At 40.3% G+C, this 18,142-nt stretch overlaps 1 protein-coding gene across 7 annotated transcripts in view; it reads left to right on the top strand.

Annotated features, from left to right (window-relative positions):
• Positions 1-18,142, top strand: part of CLOCK (clock circadian regulator) — a 60,859-nt gene that overhangs the window by 35,936 nt on the left and 6,781 nt on the right. For 6 of the 7 annotated variants that reach the window (XM_039362877.1, XM_039362875.1, XM_039362882.1 and 3 more), the window contains 11 exons: positions 1,102-1,184; positions 1,851-1,957; positions 2,530-2,677; positions 3,512-3,587; positions 5,774-5,915; positions 6,621-6,721; positions 7,841-7,930; positions 10,077-10,235; positions 12,837-13,043; positions 13,843-14,048; positions 16,405-16,705. In XM_039362877.1, coding sequence (XP_039218811.1) covers positions 1,102-1,184; positions 1,851-1,957; positions 2,530-2,677; positions 3,512-3,587; positions 5,774-5,915; positions 6,621-6,721; positions 7,841-7,930; positions 10,077-10,235; positions 12,837-13,043; positions 13,843-14,048; positions 16,405-16,705 — 1,620 coding nt within the window. The remainder of the gene's footprint in view (positions 1-1,101; positions 1,185-1,850; positions 1,958-2,529; positions 2,678-3,511; positions 3,588-5,773; positions 5,916-6,620; positions 6,722-7,840; positions 7,931-10,076; positions 10,236-12,836; positions 13,044-13,842; positions 14,049-16,404; positions 16,706-18,142) is intronic. The other variant, XM_039362881.1, reaches the window with a different exon arrangement.

The raw sequence follows: 18,142 nt of genomic DNA on the forward strand, positions 1-18,142 counted from the left end.
ATAAAGCCCCTTTGTTCACCCCCTTCCCGTTCTTGTATGACAGAATCCAGAGAGGGCAAAAATGGGGTTTTCTATAATTGATAACTGGAGATGAAGTATAATTGGATTCTGACACAAATAATGGTATTTGCCTTAGACCAGTGATGGTGAACCTTTTAGACACCGAGTGCCCAAAAACAGCCCCGCCCACTCCACCCCTGCCCCACCTGCCCACCTGTAGGGCCACCCACGGCCTCCACAGCCCGCCTCAGCAGATCGCCGTGGCAGCCCTGCAGCACCATGGCGGCCACGCCCTCCGCTTGCACTCCACAGCATATCTGCACACGACAGGGAATGAGGGCGGAGTCTTGTCCCTACTGCTTGGCTGCCATGTCCTTGGCTGTGCTGTTTCGCACGGGCCGCGCCCGGGGGCAACTCTCTGGGGGGGCTGCTGGTGAGGGGGCCACGGGGGGAGGCGGGGCTGGGGCAACGCTGGCATGCCCATAGAGAGAGCTCTGAGTGCCGCCTCTGGCATGCGTGCCATAGGTTCGCCACCACTGCCCTAGACAAAGGGCTTTTGTGAAGTACCGGAGATGTGAAAGCATCTACATCCAGCTTCTGTTTGCTGCATTTTAGTAACATCTAGTGGATGAAGCCCAAGTCTTACCTTAACCTTATATGTCTCAACTGTTTGTTACTGGAACCAAAGTAGATATATCTTCCCTATAGAAATGCTGATATCTGTGTGGTGAGTCATTCATCATGAAAAATTAAATTGCTGGAAATGATTTCTAAAGGCCACCCTCTTTAAAAAAGAATACAGCACATGAATTATCCATTGGAAATAGTACAGGGACCAGCTACATCAGCAGACTTATTCCCAGCTCTGAAGAGAAATAGGTGGATGTGCTGAGGGTGCCTGCGGTTCGTTTGTTGAACCCATGAACAAAACTCCTATGGTGAGGAAATGTTCATCCTACAAAATTGATAGTAATGCATGTGCAGCTAGTTTCATTAAATTAATCAGATTCATTATCTGGACAACTGTATTACAAGGGTCTTTAAATTAGATCAGAGGAATTCTGAGAATCTTACATTTTTTAATTTATTTATTTTTTCTAGGAAATGAGCACAGTGGAAGAACCTAATGAAGAGTTCACCTCCAGGCATAGCTTAGAATGGAAATTCCTTTTCTTGGATCACAGGTGCCATTTCTTAGAAATATAGTACCCAAGTAGTAGCATTTTATTATCACAAGTGGGCATTATTTGGCCTTATCTGTGTATTTGTTGTTGTTAGTTGCGAAGTTGTGTCCGACCCATCGCGACCCCATGGACAACGTTCCTCCAGGTCTTCCTGTCCTCTACCATCTTGGAGTCCATTGAAGCTCAGGCCTACTGCTTCAGTGACTCCATCCAGCCACCTCATTCTCTGTCATCCCATTCTTCTATTGCCCTCAACCTTTCCCAGCATTAGGCCCTTCTCCAGTGAGTCCTTCCTTCTTTTTAGGTGGCCAAAGTATTTGAGTTTCAACTTCAGGATCTGGCCTTCTAAAGAGCAGTCGGGGTTGATCTCTTCTAGGACTGACCGGTTTGAACGCCTTGCAGTCCAAGGGACTCGCAAGAGTCTTCTCCAGCACCATAGTTCAAAGGCCTCAATTCTTTGGCGCTCAGCCTTTCTTATGGTCCAACTTTCACAGCCATACATTGCAACTGGGAAAACCTGTGTATCTGTGTATAGCAAACAATGAACACTGTTGTGGTTGATGAATATTTTTATTTAATTCCAACCATGCATTTTTGAAAAAAAAAATAGCATTTTTTTTCCTCATTTCTGAAAACCAAAGAAATAATCCTTGTATCATTATCCAGGGCACCACCAATTATAGGCTATTTACCCTTTGAAGTATTGGGGACATCAGGCTATGATTATTATCATGTGGATGACTTGGAAAATTTGGCAAAATGTCATGAGCATTGTAAGTAATAACATAATCATCCTACATAATCGTAGAATATAAGAGTTGAAAGGGATCTTGGAGGTAATCTAGTTTAACCTTTGCCCAGGGTTGGAACCCAATGCAACACCATTAATATGTCAAATGGTAAACATATTCCTATTTTTCCCCCCTATAATTAAAGCTTAGGAAATGCAACTTGCTTAGAAAGACTGTACCAATGGTGCAATCGTTATAAATAAAATTCATAGAACTGTTTTCCTTGTTTTTAAATAAGGCTTCCTTTTTAATTTTTTATCATTAGCTCACTTTGATTTGGCATATCTTCGCAAATTTTAAAAATCATGTTGAAATGCCTTTGTTGCCGACTTTTTAAAAACCGACGTGTTTTATATAGCCTGTTCAGCACTGGTTCTTTCTTGTCATTTGGATATCTTGTCTCCTTGTATAATAAGTTCCAACAGATTTAAACTCTTTGTGTTTAGACATTTAGATTCCTATCAAGAAAATGTAAACAAATGCTGTAAGCTGTTTCAGGCCATATCCCAGAATCAGCATATTGTGAAGCCTCCCTTTTGTTGTTTATATTATAGTAATGCAGTACGGGAAAGGGAAATCCTGCTATTACCGATTCCTCACAAAAGGCCAGCAGTGGATTTGGTTGCAGACTCATTACTATATCACCTACCATCAATGGAATTCTAGACCGGAATTCATCGTATGTACACACACAGTAGTAAGGTAACATCACCTTTTACTTTAATTGGTTAAAACCATTTTCTACTTCTATTTTACTTTTGCTGTTTCAACTAAGCTTCAGGAAAATGGCTAGTGAAAAATATCTTGAGTTAGTCAAGACAAACGTTGTATGATTACATTAATTCTGAATTATAATTACCGTATTTTCCGGCGTATAAGACGACTTTCTAAACCCAGAAAATCTTCTCAAAAGTCGGGGGGGGGTCGTCTTATACGCAGGAATATACAGGTAGCTGTTCTCTGAATTTAAAACCAATCTGCCCCCTAGTGGCCAGCTCTATTTTTTTTTTTTACAGAAATAAGCACTAACACAGTGGTTCTCAACCTTTCTAATGCCGTGACCCCATAATACAGTTCCCCATGTTGTGGTGACCCCCAAGTGGGTGTGGCCACCAATAAGAGGGAGTAGGACAGCTAGGGAAAAGGGAAAAAAATGGCGGACAGCATGGTTTGGCGACCTCCGTGAAATGGTCGTTCGACCCCAAATGGGGTCCCGACCCACAGGTTGAGAACCACTGCACTAACAGGACAAAGCTTTCCAGCAGCAAAGGAATGGAGCTCCTATTGTGCTCATCTATAAACAGAAATTCAATATTTTACTGTATTTTCTGGCGTATAAGACGACTTTTTAAACCCTGAAAATCTTTTCAAAAGTTGGGGGTCGTCTTATACGCCCAGTCGCCTTATACACCGAAATATACGGTATGTTTTGTTTTAGTAGAGAACTCTACAGAACTAAAAATACAATATCTTAAATGGGGCCAATGCTTGTGTGTTTTGATAATATCCCGATATTTTCACTTTTTTAATCTGTAGTTATGCTGAGGTTCGAGCGGAAAGGCGGCGTGAACTTGGCATAGAAGAATCTCTGCCAGAGATTATAGCAGAGAAAGTATGTTTTCTGCTCTTTCTTTATATTTGTTCTTTTTACTAGTATATTGTTCCTTTCACCTGGTGAAGGATTTAAATGGATTAAAATTAATTTGCGTCTATAAAGTGAACTGAATTTCCCAAAATGCATTCACATAAAAGTTATATATGAGTACATGGCGCAAAGAGCCTGGAAAGATACGTGCTTGGCATTGCAAGACAAGTTAGAAAGACCTGCACATGGATTAGAGAACAAACGAAAGTATACGATACCATCTAGAGAATAAAAGAATTGAAATGGAAATGGGCTGGTCACATAACAAGAAGAATTGAGGGCCGCTGGACCAAGGCACTCACACCATGTTTCCCCAAAAATAAGCCCTAGCTTAATTTTTATGTATGTGCCTAATATAGCCCTTTCCCCCAAAATAAACCCTAGTTAAGACCCGTCCACTCTGTCCCACCATCTCGTTGCACGAGGTGGGGCAAGGGGCACACTTAAAAATCAAGCTAGGGTGGGGGGGGGTGGAGCTGTCCCATGCTCCCCGGACCCACTTACCTCAGGACCACCGCAGCCAGGCCTCCCATGCCACAACACCTGCCTTGCCTTGTGGCAATGGCACCAACGGCCCCATCCAGTAGGAGCCTGTGTGGTTGTTGCCGGCTCACTTCTGCAACCGCTCACCACCGCTCTCATGCATCAGCCTTCAGGAAAGTCCTCTGAAGCTGAGAACAGAACTCCGGGTTGACACGTGTGTAACCCCCCGGCCTGAAAAGGCGCCTGCCGGCGAAAAAGAGACCAGCGAGCAACGCAAGCATCAACCTGGAGCTCCATTCTTGGCTGCAGAGGCCTTTCTAAACGGAGGCTGTGGGGTGACATGTGTGAATGGTGGCGAGCGGCTGCAGATGAAGTGGGCTGTTGGCGGCCATGTGGGCTCCTGCTGGACAGGGCTGTTGGTGCCGCAGTGGCGGGGTGAGACATTGGGGGAAAAAGACATCCCCTGAAAATAAGACCTAATGCCTCTTTTGGAGGCAAAAAAAAATATAAGACCGGGTTTTATTTTCGGGGAAACACAGTAGAATGGATCCCACTTGATCAAAAGCGTCCACAAAAGAGACCTAAAACAAGATGGATCTACGACATTAGCAAGTATTGCGAGCCCAATTGGCAAAAGAAAGCTCAGGACCGTATTGGTTGGAAACATGCGGAAGAGGCCTTCATCCTGCAGTGGATAGAACATAGCTAAAATGATGATGAATAATGATGATATATAAATACATTTATTTCTATTTCTTATGTTCATAAGACCAGAAATAATTAAATATTCAGGGTTCTAGTAACATTCTGTTATGTTAGGTTTACAGAAAAGATAAATTTCAGATATTGTTTTATGTAGTGGAACACTGTGTACAATGCTATTAAATTCCATTTCTACAATTCTCATGCATCTATGAGTATTTTCCAGCTTTAGCACACTACTATTATAAGAGTCTCCAGTCCTTTTGGTTCTGAGGACACAGGAAGGTTTGCAAAATATAATACGGGTAGAACAACAAAACATTTGCTTTGTTCTCATGGTCGTTTTTAAAATGATTGCACTTTCTTTTCTAAAAAGCTTTCATTCTTGAAGAATTGGCTATTCACTTCTCTCTCTCTGACTCAGTTCCACAACACACCTACCTTGTCGTTCTCAGTCTCACATTTTATACGTGCACACTCACTTTTCGCTTCCAGTTTTTCATTTTCATACAGTTAGGTGTGTCCAACTTTTGGTTTACTTGGGCCACACTGAGTGAAGAGGAATTGTCTTGGGCCATATATAAAACATGTAATATGGTTAACGTATGTAAATACCAGAATAATGTTAAAGGTTTACGAGCTTGTTGGGCCGCATTTCTAGCTGACCAGAGGCTCCTGCAGCCCGTGGGCCATGGGTTGGACAGGCCTGTTTTATGCCCTTTTTTTACTGGATTGTAAGAAAGCAAACAAACACAGACTGTATGCCATGGCTGGGAGAGGAAGATATTTGGATTATTTCATAGCATCAAAAACTGGAATAATTTGGAGCAGAAGAAGTAGATGAATGCCCTTTGAAAGTTGTGGCCTTTATGAAAGTTTTTTTCTGCACAATTTAAAAATATAACCTGATTTTTCCTATTGTTTTGTTTTGGATGAGATAGCAAATGCTTTTTTTTTTCCCCCTCCAGAGTCAGGATTCTGGTTCTGACAATCATATAAATACAGTGAGCCTCAAAGAAGCATTGGAGAGGTTTGATCACAGCCCCACACCTTCTGCCTCCTCTAGGAGTTCCAGGAAATCTTCCCATACGGCAGTTTCGGATCCTTCATGTGAGTGTCGAGAATTGAAACCTTTTCCTTTGGTTGACTATTTATAGTCTGTTTCTGACATAGTAATAGTAATAGTAGTAAAGTTGGAAGGGACCTTGGAGGTCATCTAGTCCAACCCCCTGCTCAGGCAGGAAATCCTACACCCTTTCGGACAAATGGCTGTCCAGTCTCTTCTTAAAAACTTCCAGTGTTGGAGCATTTACTGCTTCTGGAGGCAGGTTGTTCCACTGATTAATTGTTCTCACTGTCAGGAAGTTTCTCCTTAGTTCTAAGTTGCTTCTCTCCTTGATTAGTTTCCACCCGTTGCTTCTTGTCCTGCCGTCAGGTGCTTTGGAAAATAGCTTGATTCCCTCTTCTTTATGGCAGCCCCTGAGATATTGGAATACTGCTATCACGTCCCCCCTTGTCCTTCTCTTTGTTAAACTAGACATACCCAATTCTAGCAACCGTTCCTTATATGTTTTAGCCTCCAGTCCCCTAATCATCTTTGTTGCTCTTCTCTGTACTCTTTCTGGAGTCTCAACATCTTTCTAAACATAGTCTGTTTGAAGCTAAGAGACAAAGGACAAGTGATTACATTGGGAGTCTGTTTTCAATTTTAAAAGCTTTATAATTTCCCAGTGAAAGACTAAGCATTTGTCTAAGCATATATGTTTTAGGTGATTAATGAAATTATCTTTCAATATTCATTGGCTGCTGCTTTAGCAACCCCGACAAAGATGACAGTGGATACCAGCACTCCTCCAAGGCAAAATTTATCTGCACATGAAAAGTCTGCACAAAGGAGAGCTTCGCTTGGTAACCAGGTAATTCTTTAGAGGTAGCATCACTTCTCCAAAGTTAAGAAGTGTTACTTTCGTTCCTTAAGAAGAACAGCAAATACTAGCTAGAGCAGTGGTTCTCAACCTGTGGGTCGGGACCCCATTTGGGGTCGAACAACCATTTCACGGGGGTCACCAAACAACGCAGTCCGCCATTTTCCCCCGCGTTTTCCTTAGCTGTGCTACTCCCTTTTATTCTATTGGCTTTTGAAAGCCAATAGAATAGACTCTCTTGAATAGAGTCTAATTCTATTGGCTTTCAAAAGCCAATAGGAATTGTCCAGGCTGTCTCTGCCCTGCTGAGCCCGCCAAAAGTCCCATTCTGCAAACGGTGCTGCAGCAGTTGAGTAGTCCTCGACTTACGACCGGTTGGGGGTCGCGGCATTAAAAAGGTTGAGAACCACTGAGAAGATTATCTCATCATCCAGTTTACACTTGATCATTTCGGAAACTTTCAGATATCTAGGGGGTTCTGCCCTGTGCTCTCTATATACATTTTTACAGTACATTTTTGTTTATGTCACCCAGTACATCTGGCTGTTCAAGTAGTATAGATAGAAGGTAACGCATATTTGAATGGAAATTACATTTTAATACATTTCAATTTGGTGAGCTGAAGATGATGTCTTTCAGTTGAACCGTTTGGTTATAAATGTTGTGATGTTCATGTTCTTTAGAATTACTTTTCTATTTGCATCTCTTTCACGTCAGATAACCATTCGGTGCAAAGACAAAGATGTTTATAGAAAGTTGTTATGTTCCCTGAAAGCAACACAGGGATAAATCTCTGAGGTTTCTTCTTTGAATGTTTGTTCTCCGTTGGCCTCTACGAGATGTACATTTGACATTTTTATGAGAATTTATACTAAGGCAAATCAGAGGCAGCAAACTGACTTTATTAAACTATTTTGCACGGCCCAAATTCATTCTTGTTAGTATATGATAGGATTTGATTTTATTCAGCTATGTTAGTAGAAACAACTAACATAGATATTTTCCTGATATCATTGCCATTAAAATAAAAGTTCTGCTTTAGTTTCATCAGAGGCGAAAGAAATGTAACTGAATAATTATATGTATATATATATATATTTTCAATTTTAGTCTTTAAATTCACAATCTGTCGGGCAGCCTCTGGCACAACCAATGATGACCCCGCCTGCAACTTTACAACTTCAGCAAGGCATGTCTCAGGTAGCAACTCAATCTGAACGTTAAGGCAAACAGTGATACTTTGTGCAGAGTACCAAAAATACAATGCAAAATTTGACACGGAATTTAAAGGATCTTAGCTGGATCAGACTCAATTCTTAGAGACAAATAACTTTTTTTAGTGCCCAGTGTCATCTACAGTCCTGACAGGCTTATTCCCCAACTGTTAACCTTGTATGATCCTATTCAGCTCCCCAGTCCAGATAAGGTTGGCCAGGATCTGTCAGCTGACAAGGCAATATAAAATTTAAGTACTGAAATATGGCTATTTCTTTTTTTTAAAACACATTTTATTGGTTTTTTTAAATTCTTAAGAAAAAGTACTCAGGACCCACCGTGGTGGTTGGGTGGTCAAACATTCAAAAGTAAAAATATACATAAACAACACAACTCAATAAATTTCACTATCCCCTCTCTATTCCCCTCAATTAACATGATACATTTAAATATTCCATTTCTACTTTAAATTTCTATCACTATTAAACCTGTATTGTAACTTTTATCAGTTTACAATTAACAATAGTTTAAATTTAAAACAAGAAATTATCAATTCTAATTCTTAATCTCTCACATCCCTCCTCTTATCACCAATCTCATTTATTTCTTCTTCCACTACGCAATAGATATCCTAATAGCAATAAAATATTGATCAGCCCTATACATATGTCATCCCAGAGTCAATCCATCTCTTTAAAATAACGAGATAATATTAAACCTTAATTCATTCAAATTCATTAAACAAAATTCAAATTTTCTCCAATTACTTATCATGCCTTTGTTGTCATACAAGAAATCCATCCTAGTAATTTAAAACATTCCATAAATTATTAAAAGCATCCCAATCTAAACAGTCATCATTTTTTCAATTCCAGTACATAATAATTTTCATATATTTCCCAAACGCTACATAAGTACCATCCGATACATTCTTAATCTGTTTAAAATATCTATTCTAATAATCACACTCCTGTATATATATATATATTTAATTGCTTCTAACTCTAAATCAGTGGTTCTCAACCTGTGGGTCGGGACCCCATTTGGGGTTGAACGACCATTTCACGGGGGTCGCCAAACAAGGCTGTCCGCCATTTTTTCCCCTTTTCTTTGGCCACGCCCCTGGCACCTGGTGATGTATAAGTGGTTAGGGGTCACCACAACATGGGGAACTGTATTATGGGGTCACGGTATTAGAAAGGTTGAGAACCACTGCTCTAAATCTTAATCCTTAAAACAATCCATAAATCCAGTATTGCCTTTTAATCCATTACACAGTTTTAGATTTCTCTTTTAAGTCTAATTCTAGGTTTTTTCCTGTAAACTATGGCTATTTCTATATATTTTCCCCCTTAAAAGTTTTTACCAGAACTAGTAAATATTTGCAAGGATACCAGTGACTCATTAATTGATTTGGGGATCTGAATAACATGACACAGGTAGTACTGTTGGTTTCAGTTGGAATACTATATTTGTCTGGCTTGTGGAGTTCATTGCCTAAAGCTAGTTTTGAATAGCAGTCCAAATGGTAATTCTACTTTTCAGTTTGCTTTTCAATTGTGCCCAGTAGCCAAATTTAAGAACTGCAAAGAGCAAACATTTAAAAAGGTATTTAAACCACCTTTAAACAATCATTTGGGTATCAAATATGATTGAGAGACAGTTTATTTGATAGAGGTCATTTCAGTAGCAAATCTGTAATAGTTTTCATGTTTGCAATCGTGTGCCAAATTCATAAGCTTATCTTCCTAGTTAAATCAGCATTCTATAACAGATGGCTACATTGCACGCTATAGTTTTCTATTGTTCTGTCACATAAGTAAGTCTTACATTGGAGCTTTTATTTGGAATCTTATCTGTAGCTCCTGTTTATCTGACTGCTTTCCCCTTCATTCAGCTGGTCCCATTTTCTCCTTTTTTGCTTTTAAGGATTCTCTAAAAGCTCAGTGCTCTCAATGTTGGATTTTTTTGTTTTGTTTTAGGCTGGGTTCATTGATAAATACTTTAGCTGATTAAATTGATTTCAATGTATATATAGCTAACAGAAGGGTGCTTATGTTATAGTCGGATACTTTTCTTATAACATATTGATTACTGATTCAGCTCTTTTATAAAAAATTCTGCTTTGTAGCCAATGCTTCAGTTTTCTGCTCAATTAGGAGCTATGCAACACTTAAAGGACCAATTGGAACAAAGAACACGAATGATAGAAGCAAACATCCACCGCCAGCAAGAAGAACTGCGAAAAATTCAGGAACAGCTCCAGATGGTCCATGGGCAAGGTCTCCAGGTTAGTTTGAACTAATTAGATAGGAAAGGAGGTAGCGTTTCCACATACATAAAAATGTGATTTGATTTCAACCAATGAAAATTGTGTTTATATTTCTATTGACTAGAATAAACTGTAGTATTTTATCTGCAACATTTCATGATAAAGACAGCTATCTATATTTTGGTAATTCATTTCTTTAGAAAAATGTTCACAAACCTAACACTTAGTCAATTCTATTTACACATAATTAATTGGATAATTAATATTAAAGATAGTCCTCATTTAGCGACTACAATTGGGACCTACAGCTTGATCATTTGTGAAAGATCATAATTTTATGACTTCAGTTCAGATTTCCTTTTTTAAAAAATGTATTAAATAGTTAAAAATTAATGCAAAGTAAAATAAAGAAAAAATAGAGAGGAAAAGAAAACAGATGAAAAAAGAAAAAACAAAAAAGAAAAAGAAAGCAATGTAAGAATTTGTTAAAGAAAAAGAAAAGTAATATCTAAGGAAGTAATTTTCACTCTTCATCACAAGTATATACAATTTTTACTAACTTTTCATCTCCTCTTAATTTACAACCAATTGGATCTGTTCATCCAATGTCCCATCTTTTATCTATAAACAAATCCATAACGCATCCTCATTTCAGTCATCTTATCCGTTACAGTCCATTAAGTTGTCAGAAATAACAACATAACTATTTTAACAATCAAAGAAAAATCTCTATATTTCTTCCTTTTACTTCTACTGGTAACAGTCTTAATTTTTAGTCCATTCAAGTAATCTTGTAGAACTTAATTTCTTTTTCTTTCATTTTAGCTCTTTCTCACTGGATTCTTTCAAGCTTTAGTAAATTTCTTTTGTAAAGTAAATATAAAATAATTATTCAGATTCCCTCCCTTGGTTTATTATTTGTAATTTCTTTTTTATTGTTAAAACATCAGCCAACTTCTTCTGTTTGTCCATCTTTTCCCATATTTTTCTTGTAGCCTGTCATTTGTAAATCCATTTTCAACTCTGTATCTGTCTGTCTTCTTGTAACTTTGTTCCTCTTTTGCCATTTCTTCCAAAATAACTTCTGGACACAATCTATCCATAGAAAACAAACATTGCTATTTACATTGTAAATATTAACAATATTAGGTACATTTTTCAATAGCTTTCAATATTTCCAATGTTGTAATATTTTATATATATATTTCCCCTTTAATCAAAACCTTTAGCTCCCTCCGGTTTCCAAAATTTGAAATTCTTTATTTCTTTTATGTTTAAAACAAGTTGACGTTTCCATAGGAAGGATTCGTATAATTAATTCCAAAATCTTATTTCAGATTTATCTAGATTCTTAATCTGTTTATAAATGTCTAAAATCAAAATCTTAATTAGTCTTTTTCTGTTTATTTCAATTTTTTAAGTACTTGAGCTTGTAGTTAAAGTATTCTTTCATTAAAGAATTAATGGCAGACTCATCCAGTGTTTTCATATTTATTAAGTCAAAGATTTCTAAATAGCTGAAAAATAAGTCAATAAGCAATTTCCAAATGTGATTAGAAAGTGAAGTATAAGAAACTAGTATCCTTTTAAAGCAGTGGTTCTCAACCTGTGGGTCGGGACCCCATTTGGGGTCGAACGACCATTTCACGGGGGTCACCAAACAATGCAGTCTGCCATTTTTTCCCCCTTTTCCTTAGCTGTGCTACTCCCTTTTATTCTACTGGCTTTTGAAAGCCAATAGAATAGACTCTCTTGAATAGAGTCTAATTCTATTGGCTTTCAAAAGCCAATAGGAATTGTCCAGGCTGTCTCTGCCCTGCTGAGCCCGCCAAAAGTCCCATTCTGCAAACGGTGCTGCACCAGTTGAGTAGTCCTCGACTTACGACCGGTTGGGGGTCGCGGCATTAAAAAGGTTGAGAACCACTGTTTTAAAGGCTCCAAGTGCAATTTGAGCGAAATGACTATTCACTCACATCCCACTGCTCAAAACCCAAGAGACCCCCGCTTTGTGGTCTAATTGTGTGGAGCAACTTCCGGAGTACTTCTGGATAATTTCATATCCTCTCTGTTTACTGTCTCTTTGTTCTTTTCACAGAACAGTTTTCAGTCTGACATTTCTTCCTCTGAAAACCTTCAGTTTTATTTCAGCTTTTCTTTGCTCTGCAGACCTGCAAAGGTCATAAAAGCCAGGATTGCTCATAAAGTTAATTTTCATTACCGGTGTAACTACGAATAGTCTCTACATCATGGGTGTCAAACTCTATTGCGTCACGTGACGTATCGTGGCGTTTTTTGGCCTTTGTGGAGCCGGGGTGGGCGTGGCCTGTGCGTGCGGCATCCGGTCCATGGGCCGCCAGTTTGACACCCGTGCTTTACATGAACCAGTTGCTAAACAAGGACTACTTGTAGGGGTTATTATCAAATATTGACTTCCTTCCAAGTTACATTATTATATGTTCTATTAATTAATCAGAGCTTTCTTCTGAATGGCTCTTATTTCTAAGTGTATTGATTGGATACATTTAATTTCTCATAAACAATGTTACTATAATCATGCAATAATCGTTTAATTGTTAGTAGTATTTTAAGCATTGATATGAGCTATGTTTCTTCCAAAAGATGTTCTTGCAGCAATCAACTCCAGGGTTAAACTTTGGTTCTGTACAGCTAGCTTCTGGAAACGCATCAACCATTCAACAGATCACACCAATAAGCATGCAAGGCCAGGTTGTTCAGACTAACCAGATCCAAGGTGGCATGAACAGTGGACATATTGGTTCTCAGCACATGATGCAGCAACAATCTCTGCAAAGTACCACAGCACAGGTAGTAGATAAGATTCAGCCGTATGGTGATGTTTTGCAGAGTTGTGTAATGCTTTGTTTCTCAACCTTGGTGACATTTACATGGGTGGACTTCAACTCCCAGAATTCTCCAGCCAACAGCGTTGGCTGGGGGATTCTGGGAATTGAAGCCCACCCATCTAAAATTCACCAAGATTGAGAAACACTGGTGTAATGCAGGGGTCTTCAACCTTGGCCCTTTTATGATTTGTGGGCTTCAACTCAGCATAGTTGGCTGAGCAATTCTGGGAGTTGAAGCCCACAAGTCATAAAAGGGCCAAGGTTGAAGACCCCGGGTGTAATGTTTCAGATTCAGTTCCAAAACAGTGATTTTGAAGCATAGGGGTGAAGTAAATTTGGCATATCTGTGCAATTCTTTTGAACAGCCCAGTTTTTGTTTTTTTTTCCTGGAAATCTGCCATTATGGGATTTGATCCTCTTTGGGTCTCTGTATATTCTGAAGCGACTTTCTGGGAATGAAATCAAAGTACTTCATACCCTAATTATGTGTCAAAACCATCTCTTGCATCTGTGTGATGTCACCAGCGCTTATTTTGCTAGCACATGTCTTCAAGAAGACAGTGACTTCTTTGCATAAGGAAGTGCTTACAGGTCACAGCTAAGCTCAGAAAAGGGTATTGGATAAGTACTATAATGGGCTCATAGTTAACATTTTTATTTAATTTAGACTACTGGTTTTTTTTTACCATTGGAAGAGTGATAGTTCAGATCTGTTGCATGAAGCTGAATAATTGGCCTGACAAAATATTTTATTTCTGCAGCATAATCAACAAAGCATCCTCAGTGGGCATAGTCAACAGACGTCTCTAAGCCCTCAAGGCCAGAACACGCTCTCAGCCCCTTTATACAACACGATGGTGATTTCTCAGCCGGCTGCAGGAAATGTAGTCCAGCTTCCTTCTACTCTACAGCAGACCAATAACCAGAATGCTGCCATTACCACATTTGCCCAGGATAGGCAAATCAGGTGAGTGTAAAATGACACGAGGGAGCCTGGCAATAGGGTTTTGCCATAGGAAATGTTTCTGCAGCAGCCACCCATGCCTTTTCTCCTTCTTCATAATTGTCTGGTGTCTTCCCACTTCCCAAAATATTTCTCACTCTCTCTCTCTCTCTCTCTCTCTCTGTGTCTCTCTCTCTGTCTCTGTCTCTTTGTCTCTGTCTCTCTTTCTCTCTCTCTTTGTCTCTTCCCTTCTCCTCTCCTCTCCTCTCCTCTCTCTTTCTCTCTGTCTCTCTTTCTCTCTCTGTGTGTGTGTCTCTCTCTCTCTCTCTTTGTCTCCCTCTCCTCTCCTCTCCCTTTCTCTCTCTCTCTCTCTCTCTCTCTGTGTGTGTGTGTCTCTCTCTCTGTCTCTCTCTTTGTCTCTTCCCCTCTCCTCTCCTCTCCTCTCCCTTTCTCTCTCTCTCTCTCTGTCTCTCTTTCTCTCTCTTTGTCTCTTCCTCTCTCCTCTCCTCTCCTCTCCCTTTCTCTCTGTCTCTGTCTCTCTTTCTCTGTGTGTGTGTGTCTCTCTCTCTCTGTGTGTGTGTGTCTCTCTCTGTCTCTCTCTTTCTCTCTCTTTGTCTCTTCCCCTCTCCTTCTCCTCTCCTCTCCCTTTCTCTCTCTCTCTGTGTGTGTGTCTCTCTCTCTCTCTTTCTCTCTCTTTCTCTCTCTTTGTCTCTTCCCCTCTCCTCTCCTCTCCCTTTCTCTCTGTCTCTGTCTCTCTTTCTCTGTGTGTGTGTCTCTCTCTCTCTCTCTGTGTGTGTGTCTCTCTCTGTCTCTCTCTTTCTCTCTCTCTTTGTCTCTTCCCCTCTCCTTCTCCTCTCCTCTCCTCTCCCTTTCTCTCTCTCTCTCTGTCTCTCTGTCTCTGTCTCTCTTTCTGTGTGTCTTTCTCTCTCTCTGTCTCTCTCCCTCTCCTCTCTCTTTCTCTCTATGTGTCTCTCTTTCTCTCTCTCTTTGTCTCTTCCCCTCTCCTTCTCCTCTCCTCTCCTCTCCCTTTCTCTCTCTCTCTGTGTCTCTCTGTCTCTGTTTCTCTGTGTGTCTTTCTCTCTCTCTCTTTGTCTCTCTCCCTCTCCTCTCCCTTTTTCTCTCTCTCTCTCTGTGTCTCTCTCTCTCCTCCTCTCCTCTCCTCTCCTATCCTATCCTATCCTATCCTATCCCCTTCTCTCTCTCTCCCTCTCTCCCCCCCTCTCTCTCTCTCTCAGAGAAACTTAGAAGGATTAAATTAGGAAACAAGAAAGAGACCAACTTAAAATATTTTGATATGTTATCTGCTATGCGTAGGAGCAATCTTCTGGTGACTGCGGCAGCACTTAATGTTACTTGGGAAAGGAAGAGCTAAGCAGGGGTGGAGTGATGGTGCACCAGAGGTAGATTAGTGTCATATGTGAGGCAAAGATAAAATTTTCTGGATATTTTTTCTTGTTTTTTTCTTTCTTTAAATTTGGGGCCTTTTAAAACTATATCAAGCTCATTTTTAAGGTTTCCTACACAGTTTTTGTGTTGTCAACCTCAAAATGGTGTGCCTTGTAAAAAAACAAAACAAAAAACAAAGCAAAATAGCCCCCCTCCCCATGCTGCCAGTTTTCAGCAATTGTGGTCAGAGGAATCAGAGAAATGATTCCTCTGGGGAATCCTTCTGGGGGCAGAATATTGGAGACTCTATGGCTTCAGGTTGGCTTTTTCTGATCTGCTAAGCCAGGGGTAGGCAACCTTGGCTCTTTTATGACTCGTGGACTTCAACTCCCAGAATTCCTGAGCCAGCCATGCTGAGGGGAAAGGGAGAGGTTTCCAAGCTGAGCCACGCTGGCTCAGGAATTCTGGAAGTTGAAGTCCATGAGTCACAAAAGAGCCAAGGTTGCCTATCCCTGTGCTAAGCCAACTAACTGGATGCCATTTGCTGAATATATCTGATGATGATAACATATTGCCTTCATGCCTGACTTGACTTTCTTGGAAATTATTTGGCTATAAAGCTGGGGAGAGAAGCCCTTTCGATTATGATACCATACTTTTAAACTGTGCTTCCCAACAGGAAGAGACTATGCCTATGTCCCTTAGCTAGTGAATATATTGATTTGTAGTTCTATCAACCTATATATTCAACAGATAAACGTTTTAAAAATTTAGTTAGCGAAGTCAAATTGTATCCACATGAAACTAATTGCATTAAAAGGTTGCTAATAAAACAGAACCCTATCTGGTGGGGTCTAGCTCAAAATGTTGGATTCGTTGGACATTTGTTCTGTCCCAACAGGGCTGCCATTTTATATGAAACCTACTGGCAGTCCACATTAAGTCTTATTTAGAGTACCTGGGAGGGGCAACTGATACGTATTTGCTTTCACAGATTTTCCCAAGGCCAACAGCTTGTGACAAAATTAGTGACTGCGCCTGTAGCCTGTGGAGCAGTAATGGTACCGAGTACCATGTTTATGGGGCAGGTGGTGACTGCTTATCCGACTTTTGCCGCACAACAGCAACAACAACAGCAGCAACCACAGACATTATCAATACCACAGCAACAGCAGCAGCAACAACAACAAGAACAGCAGCAACAAAGCCAACAGGAGCAACCCCAACAGCAACTTGCTACAGTTCAGCCTCCAGCTCAGGCTCAATTGACTCAGCATCCTCAACAGTTTTTACAGGTGAAACCAGAAGGAAACCAGCTCTTTGAACGGCCAGCTCAATTCAATTAGAGCCTTAGTAAGATGTGATGTGTGGACTTCAACTCCCAGAATTCCCCAGCCATCTGTTGAAGTCCACAGATCCTAGAGATGCCAAGATTGAAAAACACCAAATAGAGATATCCTCAAAGAACTTTGTAGAACCATCTCTTGCAGACAAATAACGCTTTTGGTGCTTGTTTGTATGTGTTTGGGTGTACAGTACATATCCTCCAAAGTGTATAACGCAGGGCATATGTTGGTGAGTTGCCAAAAATAGCAGGTTCTGTTCTTGAAAGGGTTCAGATATTCAGGCGAGGTTTATATATTGCATTTGTCCACTAAAAGCAAATGCCTGCAGTGAGCACCTTTCAGGCATTCTTCTCAACTAACTACAGCTAGAACTGTTGCTTTAAAAAAAAAATCTTTTAAAAAAATCTTTGTTTTTGCCAATATGAAATTACTATATATTACGCTGCCCTTCGCTAGTAAGACACACGAGTTAATGTTTATTTATTTATGGTCCAACGATCACATAAAGAGGTAAGAAAAATCCAGAACTGGAGCGTGCACCTTCTTGTTAATAGCAGTAGGAAGAAAGCAAAAAAAACCATAAAGTTTCAGGAAAACACACAACCTTGATTTTAAAGTTAAAAGGTGTTTTAAAAAGGGCTTGTGACGTGGCACATAACTCATCAAGTTAGTGCTCAGAATTGTATCTTTTTTTTGCTGAGTGTTCGATGTGTGTGTGTGTGTGTGTGTGTGTTCAACACAGGCAATACTCCCTCCTATTTCCCCCACAATAACCCTGTGAGGTGGGTTGGACTGAGAAAATAAGACTAGCCCAAAGTCACCCAGCTGGCTTTCATGCTTAAAGCAGGACTAGAACTCTGGTGCCTGGTGCCTTAACCACTAGACCAAACTGGTTCCCATTATATATAAGGATTATATATATTCTAGGATATATATAAGGATATTCTAGGATATACAGGATATACACTAATAGAATAAAAGGGAGTAGCACAGCTAAGGAAAAGGGGGAAAAAATGGCAGACTGCGTTGTTTGGCGACCCCCGCGAAATGGTCGTTCGACCCCAAATGGGGTCCCGACCCACAGGTTGAGAACTGCTGGTCTAGGATATTCTAGGGTATACGCTAGAATATACACTAGGATATTTTAGGACAGTGGTGGCGAACCTATGGCACACGTGCCAGAGGCGGCACTCAGAGCCTTCTCTGTGGACACGCGCGCCATGCCCTGGAGATGGCAACCGTCTTCAACCAGCCACACACTAACTCGGCAAGGTTCCACATGGCCAGATGCATCCCAGCACGGCTGGTTTCCTTCCCCCCATCTCATCCCTCCTGGCCTCGCATGCTCTCCTTTTCCCGGGCACGACCCACTGCATCGCTTCCTCA

This window comes from Crotalus tigris, unplaced genomic scaffold (genome assembly GCF_016545835.1).
Source record: "Crotalus tigris isolate CLP2741 ecotype Arizona unplaced genomic scaffold, ASM1654583v1 scf7180000019483.1746242, whole genome shotgun sequence".
Taxonomy (NCBI): Eukaryota; Metazoa; Chordata; class Lepidosauria; order Squamata; family Viperidae; genus Crotalus; species Crotalus tigris.